Raw genomic sequence first — 20,932 nt, forward strand, 5'->3', positions numbered from 1 at the left:
GTCGAATAATAGACATTTTTTATAAGAAAAAACTATTTATTATGAATTTTCCAACATGCTTAACCTATCCTGAGTCAAAATTGCTACATCGACCATAGCTTCAGGAATCAATAATTCAGCCACTGAATATTTCTGTGATTCTTCAAAAGCATACAAAATGCTAGTATCGTACAGCATCATTTTACTTTGAATAAGCGCCAAAATACAGTTTCGAAGACGTCCAATTGTTTCTCTTTCTGGCCTTGAAACGACCTAAAAACACCACAGTAGCAAAAAAAAACAACAAAACTATTGTGAGACACAACTTGTTCCAAATTTTGCACAAAGCCACCAGCGTTATCCTCAGCATTTGAAACAGTTGGATAAATCCAAATAAACCCATTATTGCCCAAAATAATACTAGCCCCAACATAGAAATTGTGAAAATGTGTTTTGCTCCTTTTAATGAGCGAGGGAAAGACTTTAACTAAAATACCTTGAGAAAGCTACAATCAAAAATGAACGTATAATCAAAACGTAACGAAAAACACGAGACAAACTTTTCCATATTTCAAACTTCTAGTATGTAAAGATAAAGAACCATCTGAATAAACGCTCTGTACTTCGGCACTTATAAGATCGCCCTCTTGAAGATATTGTCTCATCATATGCTCGTCTTCTGCTGATCTACGCCGCTGAAATTTAATATTGCCAACTTACTTGCAAAATTAACGACCAAAAAAATCTTTTATGTACCAGTTCCCCTCCTGGTAAATTAACGGAAGACAACAACAAGACCGAATCCAGACGCGAATTCGTATCAACTTTCCAGCGTTTTTGTTGGACTTCTGTGACTCGTCCAACCACCACATCACCCACTTCACCATTATATCGACTTTTTAACGGACGAATCGAAATCAAATTATTTACTTGTTCCTTAACTCCAGCAACTGATGATTTTAAAAAACCCTCTTCTTCGTACGTACCATGCCCTCTATTTAGAAAAATCGCAAAATTTCAAAAAAAAACACGAGACAAACCTAACCTCATAAATTCATTTTGCTCCGTAATCACTTGTCCCGGAGTAAATATCTTTGGAACTCGACGGTTAACAGCAATTGAGGGGTTGATGCGATGAGCGGCAAGGCGTATGTGAATTTTTTGCGGCATGTTCTTGCAAAACACTCGAACCGCATTTGAGATTAGAAACAACAATTACTGGGTTAGGCAAGCAACAATACGCAAGTACGCAATCTATATAAAATTGTGACTTCTCTGTTATCAATCTGAATTATTATTGAAACTTGTTTTTAATTTTCTATTTTGTCGGTTTTATGTGTAATTTAATTATTAAAAGGAAATTTTTGTTTTTTGGTATTTTTAATGACTGTTGTGGTAGTCGTGCATGTCATTTGAAACATGTCATATGTGTTTTGACAATTGATAATTTTATTTAAGAAAAAATAATTGTATAATACCGGTCAGGTGAGGCAAAATTTTCTTTTCCACATTGAAATGAAAAAATTTTAAATTTGTTATTACCATAATGTAAGGCGTATTAGGAAATCAAAATTAAATTATTCTAACCTCACTTTTGCGATTTGTCTTACACACAAGTTAAAATTTATTGAAAATAATTCGTATATTGTTGTGTATTATAATAAATTGTGGTTCTCAAGGGGGAAATGATTATAATTCACAATGAATACGGGATCAACACAAGACATCGTAATTGAAGTTCTGCAAAGAGCCTCGAGTCAAAATCCAGAAGTGTTAAAACCGGCTGAAGCCAAATTACGGGAATGGGAAACTCAACCTGGATTTTACACAGTTTTATTTGTACGTATTGGGCAAAAAACACAATTAAATAATACACCATTCTTCAGAATGTTTTATCTAACCACTCGCTTGATATAAACGTACGGTGGATTGCAGTTTTGTATATAAAAAATGGTATTGAACGATATTGGAGAAAAAACGCACCAAAGTAAGTCACGCAAGTTGTAATGTACCTAACTAAAGTTAATGTCCATTTCTAGCGCTATTTTAGAGGCAGAAAAACAAAACATTAAACACGGTTTAATTTTAAGTTTTAACGAACCCGTTAGTCAGATTGCGGTACAAAGAGCGGTTTTAATTTCGAAAATTGCACGAATTGATTGTCCGAAAGAGTGGCCCGAATTATTTCCGACTTTACTACAAGTAATTGAAAGTCCTGATTCTCTAGTCCAACATCGAGGATTTTTAACTCTTCATCATGTAGTTAAAGCCATTGCTTCGAAACGGTTAACAGGCGATCGCCGTTTTTTCCAAGAGTTTTCCAGTAATATTTATTCGTTTGTGTTGAATTTATGGAATAATTTCACCGAACAATTTATGAATGATGTAATGAAAGGCGCAGCTTCGCAACTAGTTCTTACAAATTTGGAAAAAGCACTATTGACTTTGAGGATTTTACGCAAATTGACTGTTTTTGGTTTTTATAAACCGCATCAAAACCAGGATTGTATGAAGTTTTTGAAAGTGATTTTTGATCGCGCTAAAATGGCACTGCAATGCAGTGAGTAGTTTGTGTGGTTATAATTTTTTTTTCGTCACATTTGAACATTACAGGGAAACATTTGAGGGATAAAGAACTGGTGGAACAATGCGAAAAATTCATTACACACTTAACGAAAGTTTTAATATCCGTCTTGGACGTACATCCATTTTCATTCATTGATTTCATTCAACCTTCGTTCGAATTTACTACTTATTTTCTTTTCACTCCTGATGGAATTAATTTCTTGTTTGAACGCTTCATTATTCAGTGTTTTAATTTAATTAAAAATATTCTCTTGTGTGTGGAATATAAACCGCCGAAAATTCTCGAAATGTGTAAACAGGAGGAAACACTTAAAGCGCACGAGATCAAAATTAATTTTTTTCAAGCCAATACTTTAACCGAAATTTGCCGAAAATTGGTCTCGCATTATTTTATTTTGACACAAGAAGAGTTGGAAATGTGGGATGCTGATCCAGAAACGTTTGCGATTGATGAAAGTGGTGATAGTTGGAAGTATAGTTTGAGGGTAAGAACAAGAAATAATTGTGTAAATAAATTAAATACAATTTCAGCCTTGTATGGAAACTGTTTTCGTGACAATTTTTCACGAATTTCGGGACGCTTTAGCTCCGGTTTTGCTTGAAATGATTCATGAAACCAACTGTATTGTTTTACCCGAAGACACTCAAGGAATATTACGTAAAGACGCAGTCTATAATGCAGTTAACTTGGCCGCTTATGATCTTTATGACGAGGTAAGTAAAAAATGTTTAATTAATTAATATTTAATTTTAAGTCATTGCAAAAAAATATTTCCTGGCATTCTAAAATTATTGTCTTTTGTATAAAACAATATTAAAAAAAAAACTTTAGAATATTGTTGTTATTATTATATGTATTATATTATATTAAAAACATATTATTTCTAAAGAAATTCTTGTCATAAACAAAAAATATTTATTAATGAAATAAAAATTTAAAATCTAGGTAAATGTACTCGTAATTTTTGTAGAGAAACAATTTTTTACTTATTTTTTGCGCAAAACATTTAAGTATAAAAAATATTTTTCAGGTCGATTTCGATTCATGGTTCACCAACACATTAACTCATGAGCTTAAAATGAAACAGAACAATTACCGTGTGATTCGGCGAAGAGTTTGCGCCTTAATCGGCCGTTGGACTGGCATAAAATTATCATCGGAATTACGTCCAGCTTTATACGAATGTGTGATTAATTTATTAGGTCCTGACGAAGACATGGCTGTTCGCTTAACAGCCTCTGCAACACTACGATACGCTATTGATGATTTTGAGTTCAGTTCCGATCAATTTCGTGATTATTTAGACCCAGCATTTAACTTATTGTTTAATCTGTTGAAAGAAGCGAACGAATGCGAGACAAAAATGCACGTTTTGAACGTAATGACCCTAATGGTGGAGAGAGTAGGACAGACTATTAAACCACACACTGATGCATTGATTCATTATTTGCCATTGTTGTGGACCGAATCTGAAGATCATAATATGTTGAGATGTGCGATTGTTTCGACTTTGGTTCAATTGGTCAAAGCTTTGGGGTCGGTTAGTTCAGAATTGAACCCGTTTTTATTACCGATTATACAATTAGGCACTGATACGAATCAAAGTGCTATTGTTTATCTCTTGGAGGATTGTCTCGAGTTGTGGTTGACTGTGTTGGAAAATTCTACAACTATGTCAAACGAGCTTTTGCAACTATTTAACAATATGCCAACTTTATTGGAATATTCAACTGAGAACTTAAGACTTTGCCTATTGATTGTGTTGGTTCACACTTTGTTGGCGCCAGATCTTGTCATGCGAACACACGGAGTTCAAGTGATTACAGTTTGTGATAATTTAATGGCCGATATGAAAAATGAAGGCATTGTAATGTTGATCCGAATGTTGGAAATTTTTATTCGATCGTCACCGATTCTAGGCTGCGAGACTGTTTTCCCCATTTTACCACGTATATTCCAGTATGTGATTTTGATTTTTTCTACAACTTTAAATGACAGAATTAATTTTAGAAAAATCTACGAGGGTGAGGATTATCCTCTCTTAATGTCAATGTACCTGTCTATACTGGCACGTGTTTTGCTTTCCTCGCATGATGTTTTTACACGTGTTTTGCGCACGTTGGCTCAAGTTCATAATGAAACGGACGAAAATGTCCTTGGAAAAATTTTAAATGTTTGGTTATCGAAAATGCCAATGGTGTCTCAATTAGAACAGCGCAAACTTTTGGGTCTAGCGTTGACGAATTTATTGACCACTCAAAGTCGGCCAGTGTTTCAGAGATTTGCAACAGTTATGGTCAATATTTTGGAGTGTTTGAACGATATGGAAGATTCACTTTTGTTGTCGGATGGTCGTAGTCCGAGTGATTATGATGATGTTGTGCCGTATGAAACCGATCATGATCAAAGGAAGAAACAATTGATTTTGTCGGATCCAGTGCATACGATAGTTTTGAAAGATTATTTGCAATCACAAGTGAGTTGATTTTTATTTTTTGTTTGCATTGTTTTGGTGGTTTTGTTTCAGATGTATGAACTTAGGAATCAGATTGGGTTACCTCAGTATGAACAACTGCTACAAACAGTTGATCCTGATACTATTTCACAATTGAAGGGGTATATTACGTTGTGAGAATGACAAAATGAAATTCTATCTTTAGCAATATCTTATTATTTTTGTTATATTTTTGTAACATACCTAGTTGTATAATAATCGTTTCTTTTAGTCCTTATTCAAATGAATTTCATTCTAATTATTTATTGAATACATCGCTTAGTTATTATGATTCCGAAATTGATTTGAAACCTACATATTGTATATGATTGTACCAAATAAGATATAATAAAAACTGTTACAATCAAACACTACCTGTCTTTTTTTTTTGGTAGGGAGAACCACGTTAGAGAAAACGTTTTTAATTGTATAACATTTTTTTCTTTACTGGCAAATTACTGCGAACAATAAATTACAAAAATAATTTAATAAACAATATCTACAACCAATCACAGTCCACTACTAATTCACCAATTTACTTTTTATGTACAGTTTTTTTATCCAAATGAAAAATTAAATTAACTTTTAGGGAAATGAAAATAATGTCAACTTTATTTTTTGAAATTTTTCAAAATATTGTTGGTTTATTTAGGAAAAAATTAATGTTTAGGGACTCCAAAAAATGTTAAGAACTGTGGTAAAAGCATTAATGATCAGACAAACCTCTTTGTTCTTATGACACGTACTATGCAGCAAATAATTACCTGAACAGTTGTTCAGTTGTTGATACTTTATTATTATATAATTATTGTGCCATTTTGTTTATTATTATTAAAATAAAACTGGATTTTTGCTGATAAAGATCTTCAAACATACAACTATCTTTAATAATAAGACCGTGAATTTTCGAATACCTACCTACTTTTATTCATTTAAATAATGGGTGAATTTTAAAACTTCACATAATTTGGTGAAACAGCAATCTTTTGCGGTATTCAGAATGCAACGAATTTTACTTTTAATACTTTAATAGTAAAACCTTTATTCATTTAATCAAGTCTCTAGAAATTGTATTATCTTTGTTCATTTATGTTATAATTTATTGAAACTTGCATAACACGCACTGTTTGAGCTTTGACGCTAGGCAAATTATTTTTTAAAGGGAAAAATCCGCGATTTTAAAATAATAAAGCCGTCAGTCATAATCAAATTCAGACTTCAGCAATGACTTCATTCTATCAATAATATTATTTACTGCTTCCACACCGGTAGCATCTAATTTACAACTAATTTGCCTGTTGTATTTTAAGTGCATAATGACCCCCCTTATTGAGATGACTCTCACTGGTCTAAAGGGAGTAAAGTGCAGACTTTTATATCATTTAATCAATTTTAAAGGAATGCAAAACAACACTTATAGTGCAGCAAGAGGGACATATGTGTTGGAGCTCTTGGTTTTAACAAATTAAAACAAGTAAGTGTCAATTTTATTTTTTTATTAACTTTGTCACCCAAAAATAACGAGTCTCCCTATTCAAAACAACATAAAATAAAAATAGCACAAAACCTTGCAAAGTCGCAGTGACACAAAACACGTAAAAAAGAACGATTTTCAAAACTGAACCATTCAAAAGCTCGGCAACAAACCCAAAAACCCAGGGAATCCCAAGAACCGAAAACAACAACAAAGCTAAATACAACCGCGGTTTCAACAATTTGCGATTACCAGCAACCGTGTTACTAACATTGTACATAATGACACAAAAAATCGAAATATTTGCCACAACTATCACACAAATCGGGAGCAAAACACCGAAACAAAGCAACAAACCGCGAGGATAACACAATTCAAACGATTCCGAAACGTAACTTTGATCATTTGTTAAACCGACCAGAAACACCAAAACTAGGGGAACCCCCCAACCCAGAATCAACGATTTTAGGACCAATTTCTGCGGAATGACTCCAATCACTTTAACGAAGCGGTAGTATTGTAACAATGCATAAATTAACATCCAGGTGAATTTGCTCAATACGACATAATGTAGAATCATTCCAATTATTTTACACAAGTTTTGGTGCGTTTTTAATGGTTTGATTTCGGATAATTGGATACAGATTGATTCAAGTAGGATTGCCAAACATAAATTTAGTAAAATTTTAGTGCCAGTTTTATGGTACCACTGTTTGTAGCACATTGCTGTGAGGAAAACATTAAAAATGCCAAAAAGTGATAACGAGCATCCAATTATTGTTATAATTTCTAAAATATAATCGTTGTAATCTTCATTAGCAATAATGACGTCGTCTTCGTCAAGGTGCGTCTTGTCGCTCATTAAAAGTAGGGCAAAGTGAGTCAAATGTGAGTAGGAACAAACTTGCAAATCTTTCAATTTGCCAGAAAATTGGCCTCCAATTTCGGACCATTGTCCTTTTTTCCAATTAGAACTTTTACCAATGTCCCAAAAACCACAACAAGGCGGCAATTCGGGGGTTATTTTAGGGCGAAACGCTATAGTGATAGGGGTTTGTAAATAGGCACCATGACCTGGAATAGTCACACTGATGACGAAGCTGTCCGAATGATAAAAATCATCATCCAGGAATAAACTATCGTTGAAAAAAACCATAATTATGACGAAAACTTCGGACACATTTTGCGTTTCGTTGCGGATCTGCTCCAGGAGTTGCTCCGGGAGGTGTACCCCCAGGTCCAAGTCCCTCTCCTCCATGGCCGTGAAGTTTACCCCACGTTGGAAATTCACAACTTGGCGGTTATTGTACAATAAAATTCCCGAAATATTGGTCAAAAACGGGTTTGAAATGTGCACTAGGAGGTTGTTCTTCCGATACAGTTGCACTTCCAGAGGGTTGAAACTCTCACTTGCCAGAATTTCGTCAACTAGCTCCAAAGTGGCATCAGTCAAATTTAAAATGTGTTGCGATTTTTGCAAAATGTGGCGATCGGTTGCCATTAGTTTATCCACAATGTTAAAAGCCAAGACGCTGTTTTGGCGGATTTTTTTCAAAATCAAATCCAGGTAATAAATGTCCAAGACCCCAAGTGTTGCGTTCTTGACAATGTTCCAGAGATTTTGCACCGAAGAGCTATTTTTGGCGAATTCTTTCAATTTCTTGGTTGTTGGGGATTCGGGTTCGGTTTTTGCGCATTTCTGGACTGGGGTTTTTTCCCACACTGCTCCATAGAGGAAATCACCGTTGCAACGTCGAGTCAAAGGTATGGAGTCCTCCAGAAGGCAAAATTCCTCTGGGACTATGGCATTGTTACGTTTGGTAAGGGGCCAAGTGAGATTGATTTTTTTTTCACTTAGACAGAATTCACAATTTCGGAAGAATTTAACGTCAACACTTGTGTTGCATATTTTTTGCCATAAGTCACGAAATTCTGGCTCGATTTCACGTTTTTGGGTTGTTGTGACATGGACTAGGACATCAAGAAAGTTAGAGTGACTGTTGTAATTGAAAATCTCCATCAAACGAATCTCAGAACCCAAGTTCGTTTTTAGTTTCTGGAGTGTTTTCGAAATGAATTTGTTCAAGTCAGACGTGACCAAAGTCGTGAATCTGAGTGAATATTCGTTACCTTCTTTTTTCCGAAACGCAATGACTTTATTCGAGTTTAAAACTGACAGACTTGGGGTGTAACCCTTGCACCGATACTCCCCCAAAAACTTCCCCAACTTTACCTTATACACAAGTAACGAGAGATCGAAATTTTCGTACACTTGACTAATTTTTGCTCGCTCTTTCACTTCATATTTCCCTGAATTAGTGAGGCAAAAAATCACGTATTTGCCCTCTTTGGATTTTTTGACCCCTTCGGGGTGGTAAACTAGTAAATAAAGACTGGTGTTTTTTTCCTCAAAAGTCAAAACAAGTCTCGTTTCAAACGAGTTAATGGCCCGTTTTTCGCAAATTTTGCACCCTGTTTGAATCACTCCAAACTGCCAAACCGTTCCATTCATAAATGAGGGAATTCCAGGGACGACTTGGCCCAATTGACACACTTCATCCCCTACCAACAGCTCCACAGTTTTCTTTTCCTGAAGGGTGCCAACAACCGCCAAATTATCACAAGTTGTTGATTTGCAAAAACACTTAAATAGATTGACCGAACGACAGTTTTTGGGACAATTATACAGTGGTGCGTTTTTATGGAAAATTATTGAATTGTTTTGGTGGCACAAGGGTGGGTTTGGAGGGTGCCATAGCCCATTGATACAAATTCTTGTGATTATTTTGTGGTCATAGGTTAAACACTCTGGTTGTGAAATGATTACTTCATTAGGAGCGTTTTTTACTGACGACCAATTTGCTTTTATTGGACTATTGTAGACAATTGATTGTTCGAAAGGACACGACTGTAATTAATCATAATGAAGCAATTAAAATTTATTACTTTTTCTACTCACGTTGTGTGTAGATAAGCTAAATGATATTTCAAATGTTAGAAAAATTGTCGAGAGAAATTTTTGCGTACAATGCATCTTTCTTGCGTTGCAAAAAATTGCTTACTAAATAATAACCGGTTATTTATTATTTCGGTTCTTAAGAACCCCCTCATAAAAAAGATAAGGCAAAGGGTAAACAAATCCGAATTAAAAAATAATATATTATGTTTAATAATACCAGTGGCGTCCGTAATTGAAAAAAGCAGCGAAGTTGCAGATAAAATTGAGGCGGAATCTTTTGAAACAGACAAAAACCAAGTTGGGCCTAACTAAGAATCTAATATAAATTGTAAAAGATTTTGAGGAATGAAAAAATCAATTCTTAAAAATGGCACTTTTGGGCAAATGAATTTTCTTTGCAGACTGAAAAATGTTGGATCTTTTTAGGGCTTCCCTCTTGGTAATATTGCTCGTATCGGTAAAACATTTGTCCAGTATTTGCACCAAAATTTAATGAAAAAACTCGTAGGTGGAAGCTCGAACTCGCCGTAGCATAGATTTAATCGCAGCTCACAGTTTAATCTCCGACACACGGCTTCCTCGTGAAGTCACCCCAAACTTTTACGACTTACAACTCGAACCGCGACCAAATGAAGGTACTTTTGAAGGCCGAGTTCGAATCAATGTCACTTGGCAAGAACCAACTGACAAAATTACGCTACATGCACACGAAGATTTGGACATTTTTAAAATCATCGTCACACAATTTGCACCAGATGATGAAACGTAAGCTCAAGTTTAAATCAACTAAATAAAACAATATTATTTGGTAGCGAGAAAGCATCATCGACTCCTCTACCACCAACTGAAGTGAGGGTAATGAGGATCGAAAGAGTGCCAAAAAAACCGCTCTATATCATCCATTTAGAGAAAACTGCAAATAGAGGGACCCAGTGCATCGTGGACCTTACTTTCAAGGGAAATATTAGTAATGACACAAGTGAGGGCATTTTCAGGAGTAGTTATGTGGATCCAGAGACCAAAAACCGAAAGTGGTTTGTTGCGACACATTTAAGACCAAATTTGGCCCGAAAAGTGTTTCCTTGTTTCGACGAACCCGCTTATAAAGTCCCTTTTGTGATTACAGTAGCAAGGCAAAAAAATATGGTAGCTCTCTCGAACATGCCTTTGAAAAATAGCGAACAAATGTGAGTCTAAACCCTTCTCACTTGATCAAAACTTTACCAATTTTTAAGGAAAGAGAAAAGTGATTGGGTTTGGGATCAGTTCCAGCAAACACCTCCAATATCCACATTTTCAGTTGGTATTGTCGTATCCGAATTCAGCAACACTGACTATAACACAACTGACGAAGACAACAATTGGAGTACTTATGCAAAAAATCGGCAACATTTTTGCTATTTTTTTTTTGTAGACTACGAAATTCGGGTCTGGGCCAGGCCTGACTTTATCACAGCTTTGGCCAATGTCACTGATAAGATTCGAAAGTCGGTTAAAATCCTAGAAGAGTTCTGGGGGTGTCCTTATCCGCTCCCAAAACTCGATGTTTTAGCCCTTCCGAATTATCAAGCGACAAGGCCTGCCGATAACTGGGGTTTACTCCTTTTCAAGTAATTGTTTATAAATTTAGAAATGTTTTTTTCATAATTTTGTTGCAGGGAAAGTGAGTTAAGTGGTCGTGGCTCTTGGCACATTTCGCAAGAATTGACCTATCAGTGGTTAGGCTCTCTTGCAACGCCTTTTTGGTGGAGTGATGCTCATATTAATAATGCGCTGGTTAGATATGTGACAGCCTATACAACCCTCAAAGTAGGTTTAATAGAAATATAAGAAAAATTCTTTAGTGGATAATTTTAAGGAAACAGTTTACAAAACTGTGTTTTTAATTCAAAATATTGGTACCATGTATATTTCTGATTGACTTGGTGATGGCTATTTAAGCCTTTTAAGTTGTACTTAGGATTCAACTATTAAAAAAAAGTTTTTTGGTAGATAATTTTAAATAAATTTAAACTTTAGAAACAACAAAATTTACCGATGTTTCTCACAAATTTGTCTTAATTTTTAGATGGAAACGAACGAATCGTTCAACAACTGGCCAATGACAATGTTATACTCAATTTATTACGAGTTCAGTAAACGTTACCCACATGGCAAAAGTACTGCAATCAAACAAGACTCAACATCGGCCAAAACTGAGCTAGTTTTCCGCATGTTAAACTACACCCTTGGCGAACGCACATTCAAACACGGATTGCAAAAATTCATGGCTGATCGACAGTACAAGACGTTCTTTGGTGATGATATTTGGAACGCTTTGACCGAACAAGCAAAATTCGACAATACTTTAAACGAATCAACAGTCAACGCAATTGCAGCTTCGTGGATCACAAAAGACCGACTACCTGTTGTAAACGTTACGCGAAACTATAAAGAAAAATCGGCGAAAATCAGCCAAAGGGTTTACTTGAGAGAGCGTCCACATGACGTTCCCGATAAGGAAAAATTTGTTTGGTGGATTCCTGTGATTTTAATCCGTCAAGACAGTCTCAATTTTTCCAACACGAAGCCAATTGTTTGGATGAAAAAAGAGAAAGAAATCACCCTTGAAAATCTACCAGAGGCAAACCAGTTTATTATAGTTAATCCGGAGGAAATCGGTCCGTTTCCGGTCAATTACGACGTGCAAAATTGGAACATGTTGGCACAGTTTTTGTGTTCCGAAAACCGGGCGAAAATCCCGGTGAATACCCGGGCTAAACTTTTACACGATGCTTGGAATTTGGCCTATGCTGGAGACTTGAGCTTTGCTACAGCTTTAAACATGACACTGTTTCTCAAAAATGAAAGAGAATATTTGGCTTGGGACCCAGTTTTTACTCTCATTGATCACATTGGACGACATATCGACAGTTCCGCAGTTCATAAAAAATTCCAAGTAAGCAATGAATTACTAATTTCAATTAAAAGTTTGTTAAAATTGTTTTTAGACTTATGTGAGATTGTTGTTAACTCCATTGTACGAAGAGTTGGGTGAGGAGCCTCAAGAGGGTGAAAGTGAAGGTAAGGCACACTTGAGGAGCTCCTCAAAAGTGTTCTTGTGCCAAGCTGGGTATAAACCATGCATTGAGGAAGCACAAGCTGCCTTCAGGAAGTGGATGGAGAGTGAAAACCCAGATGAAGGCAATCCGTAAGTCATAATTTTTTTTCAGTATTTTTTAGTTTTTTTTATTCTTGCAAAATAAAAACGAGCTAAAATATATAAAATTTAGCTAATTTTCGATACAATTTTTAACGATAAGTGAAATAAGAGAAAAAACAGCTAAAATGTAATTTTGATTATTATTTTTTAGTGTTTCGAATCAGTACATTTGTCCAGTATTTAAATGGGGCACTAGTGAGGAATGGGAGTTTGGTTTGCAACGTGTTATTAAATTCCCAGCCAACAGGAAGCAAAACGAGCGCACTTATTTGCTCAAAACTTTAGCAGGATGTCCTAATGAAGCTGAGAAAATTGAAAGATTGCTCAATATTACGATTTTGGAGCAAAACGGAAACTTTACGGACAACGACATTTATCTCATTTTTAGTATGTTGACAGGAAGTGCAAATGGCTATACCACACTATTCAATTTCTTGAAGAAGAATTGGGATACGATTAAAGAGAGGTATGTGGTATAAAGGGTTGCCTAAATATTAATTCAAAATAAAGTGTGACAAATTTCGATTTCGAGAGGATTTCCTGTTTTATTTTTCTAAATCGGGGACAAATTAATCCATTACTATAAAAAATCATCGACAATAAACCACATTTGTGTCAAACCAGTGATGATAAAAAATGAAAACATCTGTATTTCCGAGAACATGTCAATGCGTTGAAACGCCAATTTTTTTCCCAACAGGAATTGTAATAAATTTGTATTACCTCATTTCATTTTCTTACAATTAAGGAAAAACCGAAGCTGAAATAATGTAGATTTGACATATTACGTTTCAAGGCTTTCGATTAAATTTTATCAAACGAAATTCTTCAAACCGATAATTGCTATTTGTTCAAATTCATTCTTATCAAAGAGCATCTCAGTTATTCTGTTTACGTAACTAATTCCACCTACAACCATTACATTATTTATTGTCGCTTGCTGCTTGCAATAATTATTGTAACCTAATTAGATCTTATCAGTATCACAATGTTATATCATAATTAAGAAATTGTTAATTTTTTTCATTTATTAAATTTAATTATTTAGTTCTTGATCATACAATCAGTGTGAAATAATTTGAAAAAGTGTATGACCTAGCCGAGGAATAATCGGTAAATAAACATTGGCAATAAATTCAAGGATGTTGCTATTGATAAATTTATTTACGGTATTGTTACATGTGGTTTCACCTATCAGTTACATAAACATGTAAATAAAAACCAATTTGTATTTAATCATTATATTATAAATTTCGGAATTGTGCATTGATTTGATTGTGTATTCAGTGCTATATATAGATTTTACATAAATTTCTTATCAATGAAGAAAGATAATTGCAACTTTATTCCTCCAGATTCGAGGGCAAACTTCACTTGTGGAACAGTCTGATAACATCAGCAACGACAGTTTTCAAAACACAGGAAGGTCTTGATATGGTTTCGGAATTGTACGTTGAACGACAAACCGAATTCGGAACAGCGGACTTTGTCATCGAAAAGGCCTTAAAGAACATCAAAGAAGAGACGAAATGGAGCAACGATAACCTCCCTGTTATCGAAAAATGGTTAGACGAGTATTTAGCCAACAACTCGAAATAAACATTTATTTTATCAGTAAAACATATTTATTGTATAAAGTTGTAAAATACAATATTTAACACAGGACCCAGTTTTACTTCACCCCAAAGACAATCCAATTTTTTGCTTAAAAAAATTCTAGTTGCTTAAAAATCATTTCTTGCAACAAGCTACAGTTACTTTAATCCAAGAATATTTCTTAGCTTATTCTAGAGTAATTAAATTTCAGAACGAAGATGTAACAAAACGCAAGTTAATTTAGAGTATTTGGCCATTTTTCAATTTTTTTGACAAAATCTGACAAAATAGCAAAGTTTTAGGTTCCAAAACTGATTAAAAAATTGACTAAAATAAACAAAAGTAACATCAATTTGGATAATTTTTAGGCTTGTTTTTAGGTAATTTTTTCGGACGAAACTTTGCAAATAAGTAAATTTTTGGTTCCAAAAATGAGTTGAATTTTATTAGAATTTTTGACTCTGTTTAAAAAAAATTATTTTGGAATTAATTTAATTATTTAATTTATTTTTTTCAGTTATATAATTTTTAACCTAATTCGAAGATTTCTGGCTTTTTGACCCAATCTTTTGATTTAAAACAAGCAAAATCTAAGGCTAAATCGTTCGAAAATAGTATTCGGTTTGATTAATTGTTTTTTAGACAATCTTTACGAAATCTTGAGAAATGCGACAAGAAATCAGGAAAAATAGGATTTCTGGTCTAAAATTGTGCCCAAACAAAGTCAATAAAATATTTTTATTGCATAAAATTGTACAACATTTGGCCCTAGATCCAGTTTCTCTTGACAAATGCTAGCACCGTATCTTTAAGTTTCTTGCGGTGTGAAGGCCCCAACAAATCTTTCCGACTCCAATCACTGTCTTGGAAGTCCTCCAGACTGTTCTCAACCTTCCCTCTTTCGGTACAAATCGGCTTCAGCATAACCAAAACGTGGTAAATTTCACTTGGTGCAACTTCATCCAACTCTTTGAGGAAATTCTCCCAACTGTACTCACTCACATCCAACTCAAACTCCTTCAACGTGTTTACAAAACTATCATAATACGTCCGAAGCAACTCCTCGTAGTTCTCTTCCAACACCCGGTTAATAATACTAGTAAACATGAAAAAAATCACATCACGTGCTATGGAACTATACGTCATGATCTGCAAATCGACGATTTTGTTACTAACAGGCTCTCCAAGCTCGTTACGCAAAATCATGGTATTACTGGTCCAAAAATCAGAGTGTGACATACTACCCCATAATTCTTTCGGGGGTGGTCGATTGACATAAGGGTGTGAGGCGGCATAATCCACCACCTTTTGCACCCTTGGTAGAAATTCCTCCAGTTCTGGCACTTCCAAAGCACCTTCCATAATACTGTTGTGGAATGCTAGAGTCACCTCTGGGGGTAGCTGCTCCAAGCCCTTGTTTTTGGCAAGTGCTGGGAGAACTTTGGCTTGAAAATCATCAAATTTGAGCCGTTTCACTGCAATTGGGGCGGCATGAAACCGGGCCAAGTCCCTCAAAATGATCTTGGAAGCTTTCAAGTCAAAACCAACCAAGCGATCCTCCGTTTTGTACCCTTGGAGTTTCAAATTTTCAAAAATTAGAACAGCGTCTTCATCCACTTCGTTTTTATTGGTGTCCAGGCAAAGTCTGGCACCGTAACACTTGGCAAAGAGTTTGTCAAAGAGATGGTGCTCTGGTACTTGGTACTGGCGTTGCAATTGTGTGATGTAAGGGATGGTTTCGGTGTAAGCTAGTACTTCTTTTTTGAACGTTACGTAAATATCGAAAGCCACTCGAAGCATTTCGTTAGCTGGGATTAATTTCGCCACGAGATTGTATTTTTGTTCCTTTCCGGATTTTTTGAGTGTGACGTCCAGTGCCAGCATTATGCTTCCGTAGTGTTCACCAGGTGCTGTTAAAAGTGTGGTTTTCTGGTCGGTGATTTCGATGTCACTTCCTAGAGTTTTGGCCAAAAGAGCGCGCAAATCGTTTACTTTCGATTTCACCATTTTGAACAGCGCGAGATTACTGATTTACGAGACACTGTTCAAACACACGAGGGCACTGTCACGTGACGAGTACTATGGAGAGGGCATTAATTGAAACAATTTAACTCATTGGCGATGGTCTATCAACTGTTGTGTGTTTGGCAGAGGACCAGATGGAGAAACTATTTTGATTCTCTCGAGACCCACCTTCTAATTATACACATAAATATGTGACGTATTGTCATTGTACATATTATGGAAATATTGTTAGTGACTTCCTTTGAGTGAATCAGCAGAAAAAAATTGTTACAACTACACGCAAATAGGTCATTTCGGTTCGAGCAATTAACTTTTTATTATGTTATGTTATAGTAAAATTTAACTCGTGGCGACACAAAATTGGAAAAATTCCACAACATGTGCAAATAATGATTGATGGCTGACTTATCTGTGGCATACAATGGTAAATTTGTGTTTTATTAGAAATACAATAATCACAATGTTATTTTAATTTTTTATTTTTCTTCGATACCAAGTAGTTATACATAATTCAAGTGCAGCTATTGGATTATTAAAAAACCAATTAGATTTTTCCTCCTTCTAGAAGCAATTTTTTAATAAATAAATAAGAAAATAATTGCTCCAAGAGATGAATATTTGACATTGTGATTGCTACCTCCCATCTATTTAATCAACGGTTTTCCGGTTAATTAATATTCTTTCGTCAGTCATGGACGTGAGTCCTTAACTCATCGCCTCAAACCTTAATCATCATCAAATTCTATTTCAGGAAGAGTTTTTAATCGGGACTTTTGAAACGGAAAAAAAATTCCTTCGTTATGGAAGTTTCTATCCTTGTGGCAAACGTATCAAGTTTATTTTTTTGGGATTGTTCATGTTTGTCTATTCCTGGACTGAATTCCTCTCAATGATCACAGTATTGTTCGTCGAACGTGACAATTTAACCAAATTATCCGAAACTTTGCTCTTTTGCATGACTCAAGCCGCTTTTCTCTTCAAACTTGTCAATTTTCTCTACCACAACAAGACCATGCTGCGGATTGAAAGCATTCTTAAAAACCCAATTTTGAATTGTTTGGACCAATTTGAAAAAAACATTATTGAGAAGTACATGATTCGAGTGAAATATCTGGCAAGGCTGTTCCGAATTTTGTGCATTTTAACTGTGTCTTTTTATGGGTTGTTTCCGTTTATTGACGAGGACCCAGACCATATGTTACCACTACCAGGATGGTTCCCTTTCGATGTGAAAACCCATCAAATTGAACTGGTCATTGCCCAGACTTGTGGGATAGCAATTGGGGCTTTTCTCAACTCAACGTTGGATATTTTACCTACGATTTTAATAACTCTAGGTTCTGCACAATTCGATATATTGAAAATAAGACTCGAAAATATCACAAGTGTGGATACTTCGAAGTCTTGGTTGGTCAAAAAAGCAATCAAAAAATGCGTTATCTATCACACCATCCTTTTAAAGTACGTATTTCAGTGTTGTTGTAATAAATAATAATTTTTTGTAGCTACATTACTCAAATTGAAATTTTGTTCCACAAAGGCATTTTTGTGCAATTTACGGCAAGTGTTGTAGTTATTTGTCTCACAGGTTTCCAGATGCTTGTTGTAATTATTTTTTGACTGTTAAATACCGTCCAAAAAAAAATAAAATTTTTAGATTTCGGTCAGAAGTATCCAATTTATTCTCTTGATGATTTATTTCTCGACAATGACGTGTCAAATTGCGCTGTATTGTTGGTACGGCAATGAATTAATGTACAGGGTGAGTAAAATATTTGTTTGATTTTTTTTACAAATTGTTTGCAGAGTATCGGCTTATCTGATGCTTGTTACATGTCCGAGTGGAACAAATGTGACACTTCGGTGTGTAAAAGTTTGGCAATTATTATGGAAAGAGGGAAAAGACCGGTTGTTTTAAAGGCCGGGAATATTTTTTCGCTGAAACTTACAACACTGATGACCGTAATTCAAATAAAAAAAAAGTAGCAAAAAAATTTGACGTAATTTCTAGGTACTTAAGTCGTCCTATTCATATTTTGCTGTACTTCAACGACTTTATGCTAAATCAGAATAAATACTACACATAAAAATTGTTTTAATTCATTAAAGTGTTTTACAATTTAAGCATTCTAATTATTCTCTCATTTCGTACCAAAATAATTTCGTAACAAAAATAAAAAACACAAATTAAAACTCAAAGATTTAAGCATTTTTTAAAAAATCATTGAATTATTTCCTAGCGAATAAAAAACTAGCAAAAAACATCACACTATGACAAGTTTACGTAACTGCCACTTGAAATGTAAAAATTATGAAAATTATTCACAAAGATTTAAATTATTTTTTCTCGAAAACTGTGAGTTCAGTGACAAAATTTAATATACTGCCAGAATCTCCAAATGATATTCTATCAAATACTAGGAACCACGAATCCATCCCTGCTCTAGTTTTTTTTACACATAGACGGGTTTAAAGTTTTATACTTTAGAATTTTGACTAAAGATACTCAAACCAAATTTCCAGCAATATCTCCGGAACTATTAATCAGAGTTTTTTTAATTTAACACAGTTTGAAAGCATTGTATTATTTATAGATTAAAAAAATGTTGCTTTAAATTAAAAAGAAAAATCTTGGAATTTATTAGCCGTACAAGCCGTAATAACTCGATAGTTTAAAATTTGTCACTTAAAATTAATAAAGAATTTTAACCATCATTTAGTGGGCCACCGTCTAAATTGTAAATAAGGCGAAACTAATTACACAGCGTCTCAATTTGGAAACAGCAATTAAAACAAGACTGTTACCACATAAGGGTGCAATTCATATTAATAGCCACAACCCCTCAATTAAAATATCGATTCCAAAATGATTTTTTCATGATATGTAGAATCACATTTAGTCTTGTTCCAGCCTTGGGTCAAGCAAAATGCCTTTCACCATCAAAGTATTACAGAAAAAAAAACACAATTCTTCTAAACTCATCTGATTTAATAATTTTCAAGGACTACGATTTGCGAAATGCCTTTGAAACTGAACGCACCCTTTTAACCCTTTCAGGGTTTTACCCTCGGCGTACGAAAAAATACAATTTTTTCTACAACACAAGTGCCCTCATAAATTTATTCATCGCTTATGGACAGCTATTTTCAATGGTTGTCCAAATGGTAATCGACCGAAACGAGCTTTCGAAATTGAGTGAAACGTTGCTGTTTTTCATGACGCATTTTACGTTTTTATGCAAACTCACAAATTTCGTCTACTACAAGAAAAAAATGTTTGAAATTGAAGACAATCTTTCAAGGAAGATATTCTACGGGTTTGAACTGTGGCAGATCAAACCTAAAATTGACTCGTGCAAGTTCATCGCTAAAATTTTCCGAATTTTGTGCATTTTGGTGGTTTTGTTTTACACACTTGTGCCCTATTTGGACGATAAGGAGGATTTGAGTTTGCCTTTGCCGGGCTGGTTGCCCTACAATACGAAAAAATATTACTACCCGACTGTAATTTTTCAAGTAATGAGTGTGTCGGTTAGTGCTTATAATAATTCAAGCATTGATGTTTTGACTTGTATGTTGATCACGGTCGCTTCGGCGGAGTTTAATTTATTGAAAGGGGCCTTAAAGACGATTGATTTTCACCCAAAAGGGCACAATACCAAGCAACTGATTGAAGCAAAATTTGAAAATTGTGTCAATCATCACAAAGAAATCGTCAAGTTTGCTTACCAAATCGAGACCATTTTCTCTAAAGGGATTTTTTTGCAATTTTTTGCGAGCATTATTGTGATTTGTTTCACCGGTTTTCAGATGATTGTTGTGAGTTTTTTGATTAAATAATAAGTGCTGTCGCTTTATTTTCAATTTTAGGTGCCTATCCCAAGTATGCAATTTATTTTTTTAATCATTTATTTCTCCTGTATGATGTGTCAGGTGGCAATGTATTGCTGGTACGGACACGATATTATAACTACGGTATTTCGAGAAAAGTGTAAAATATGTTTTGGAACAATGTTTTTTAGAGTGATTCAATTGGGCAAGCTTTTTATATGTCCAATTGGTACGAATCTGACGTCAAAATTCGCAAAAATATTTGCATTTTTTTGGAAAGGACGAAAAAACCGGTTATTTTAACAGCGGGAAAATTTGTTACCTTGTCACTGACCACGTTCACAACCGTGAGTATTTTTCGTCAGCTGAACAATGAAAAAATGCAAAAACCACCCCTGAACCAATTTTTTTTACATAAAATATAAATCTGTTGATATTTTGAAAATTTTTAGTGTTATTGTAAAACCAATTTTAATTTTTTAATTGCTTAAGTAATGTTTTCGAGCAAAAAAAAATTATTTTTGACTTATTAGCTAATTTTTACGAAATTTAATAAAAGCATGATTCTTTTTAAAAATATTATGCTGCTTTTTTTAAATATGTAGGCAATCAACATTACAACCCAAATTTCCAACTTAAAAAATCTTTCCAGATCCTACGGTCCTCGTATTCGTATTTTGCAGTGCTCCAACGTTTATACAAAGAAGATTCTTAATTGTCTGATTTAATTATGAACATTTTTCACGTGCACTTCAACTAGCACTTTATCACTAAAAATCACCAAA

The 20,932-nt window shown here is 34.5% G+C and overlaps 6 protein-coding genes across 7 annotated transcripts; 3 read left to right on the top strand and 3 right to left on the bottom strand.

Moving 5' to 3' along the window:
- Nucleotides 1-15: 15 nt before the first annotated feature.
- Nucleotides 16-1,230, bottom strand: Rrp4. The gene is made up of 5 exons (XM_963787.4): nucleotides 1,025-1,230; nucleotides 736-973; nucleotides 540-674; nucleotides 306-485; nucleotides 16-252 (listed from the first exon to the last, which is right to left on the bottom strand). The coding sequence occupies exons 1-5, from the start codon at nucleotides 1,147-1,149 to the stop codon at nucleotides 40-42; spliced, it is 891 nt and encodes a 296-aa protein (XP_968880.1). The 5' UTR covers nucleotides 1,150-1,230; the 3' UTR covers nucleotides 16-39.
- A 124-nt stretch (nucleotides 1,231-1,354) lies between these two features.
- Impbeta11 (Importin beta11) lies at nucleotides 1,355-5,431 on the top strand. Its single transcript, XM_064356061.1, has 9 exons — nucleotides 1,355-1,464; nucleotides 1,659-1,818; nucleotides 1,866-1,966; nucleotides 2,019-2,539; nucleotides 2,593-3,050; nucleotides 3,097-3,279; nucleotides 3,597-4,525; nucleotides 4,577-5,042; nucleotides 5,094-5,431. The coding sequence occupies exons 2-9, from the start codon at nucleotides 1,681-1,683 to the stop codon at nucleotides 5,196-5,198; spliced, it is 2,901 nt and encodes a 966-aa protein (XP_064212131.1). The 5' UTR covers nucleotides 1,355-1,464; nucleotides 1,659-1,680; the 3' UTR covers nucleotides 5,199-5,431.
- Nucleotides 5,432-6,380: 949 nt separating this feature from the next.
- Nucleotides 6,381-14,358, top strand: LOC657086 (uncharacterized protein). 2 transcript variants are annotated; one of them, XM_064356510.1, is made up of 11 exons: nucleotides 6,381-6,534; nucleotides 9,895-9,950; nucleotides 10,002-10,258; nucleotides 10,306-10,680; nucleotides 10,729-10,859; nucleotides 10,908-11,103; nucleotides 11,152-11,302; nucleotides 11,562-12,431; nucleotides 12,484-12,683; nucleotides 12,847-13,161; nucleotides 14,051-14,358. In XM_064356510.1, the coding sequence occupies exons 2-11, from the start codon at nucleotides 9,903-9,905 to the stop codon at nucleotides 14,292-14,294; spliced, it is 2,787 nt and encodes a 928-aa protein (XP_064212580.1). In that variant the 5' UTR covers nucleotides 6,381-6,534; nucleotides 9,895-9,902; the 3' UTR covers nucleotides 14,295-14,358. The 2 variants fall into 2 exon arrangements, with proteins under 2 accessions (XP_064212580.1, XP_064212579.1); XM_064356509.1 differs by having other exon boundaries at nucleotides 10,729-11,103.
- On the bottom strand, nucleotides 6,442-10,003 carry LOC107397439 (adhesion G-protein coupled receptor G6). Its single transcript, XM_015977455.2, has 2 exons — nucleotides 9,494-10,003; nucleotides 6,442-9,442 (listed from the first exon to the last, which is right to left on the bottom strand). The coding sequence occupies exons 1-2, from the start codon at nucleotides 9,566-9,568 to the stop codon at nucleotides 6,548-6,550; spliced, it is 2,970 nt and encodes a 989-aa protein (XP_015832941.2). The 5' UTR covers nucleotides 9,569-10,003; the 3' UTR covers nucleotides 6,442-6,547.
- Nucleotides 14,359-15,015: 657 nt separating the features above from the next.
- LOC657005 (uncharacterized) lies at nucleotides 15,016-16,434 on the bottom strand. The gene has a single exon (XM_963494.5). It carries the CDS (start codon nucleotides 16,296-16,298, stop codon nucleotides 15,060-15,062), a length of 1,239 nt encoding a protein of 412 aa, XP_968587.2. The 5' UTR covers nucleotides 16,299-16,434; the 3' UTR covers nucleotides 15,016-15,059.
- Nucleotides 16,435-16,628: 194 nt separating this feature from the next.
- Nucleotides 16,629-20,926, top strand: LOC103312189 (odorant receptor Or1). Its single transcript, XM_015977457.2, has 12 exons — nucleotides 16,629-16,740; nucleotides 16,817-17,013; nucleotides 17,068-17,777; nucleotides 17,822-17,921; nucleotides 17,974-18,078; nucleotides 18,123-18,278; nucleotides 18,328-18,375; nucleotides 19,217-19,261; nucleotides 19,320-20,135; nucleotides 20,187-20,291; nucleotides 20,339-20,494; nucleotides 20,800-20,926. Exons 2-12 carry the CDS (start codon nucleotides 17,008-17,010, stop codon nucleotides 20,860-20,862), a joined length of 2,310 nt encoding a protein of 769 aa, XP_015832943.2. The 5' UTR covers nucleotides 16,629-16,740; nucleotides 16,817-17,007; the 3' UTR covers nucleotides 20,863-20,926.
- Nucleotides 20,927-20,932: the final 6 nt, after the last annotated feature.

Source organism: Tribolium castaneum, chromosome 4, assembly GCF_031307605.1.
Source record: "Tribolium castaneum strain GA2 chromosome 4, icTriCast1.1, whole genome shotgun sequence".
NCBI lineage: Eukaryota > Metazoa > Arthropoda > Insecta > Coleoptera > Tenebrionidae > Tribolium > Tribolium castaneum.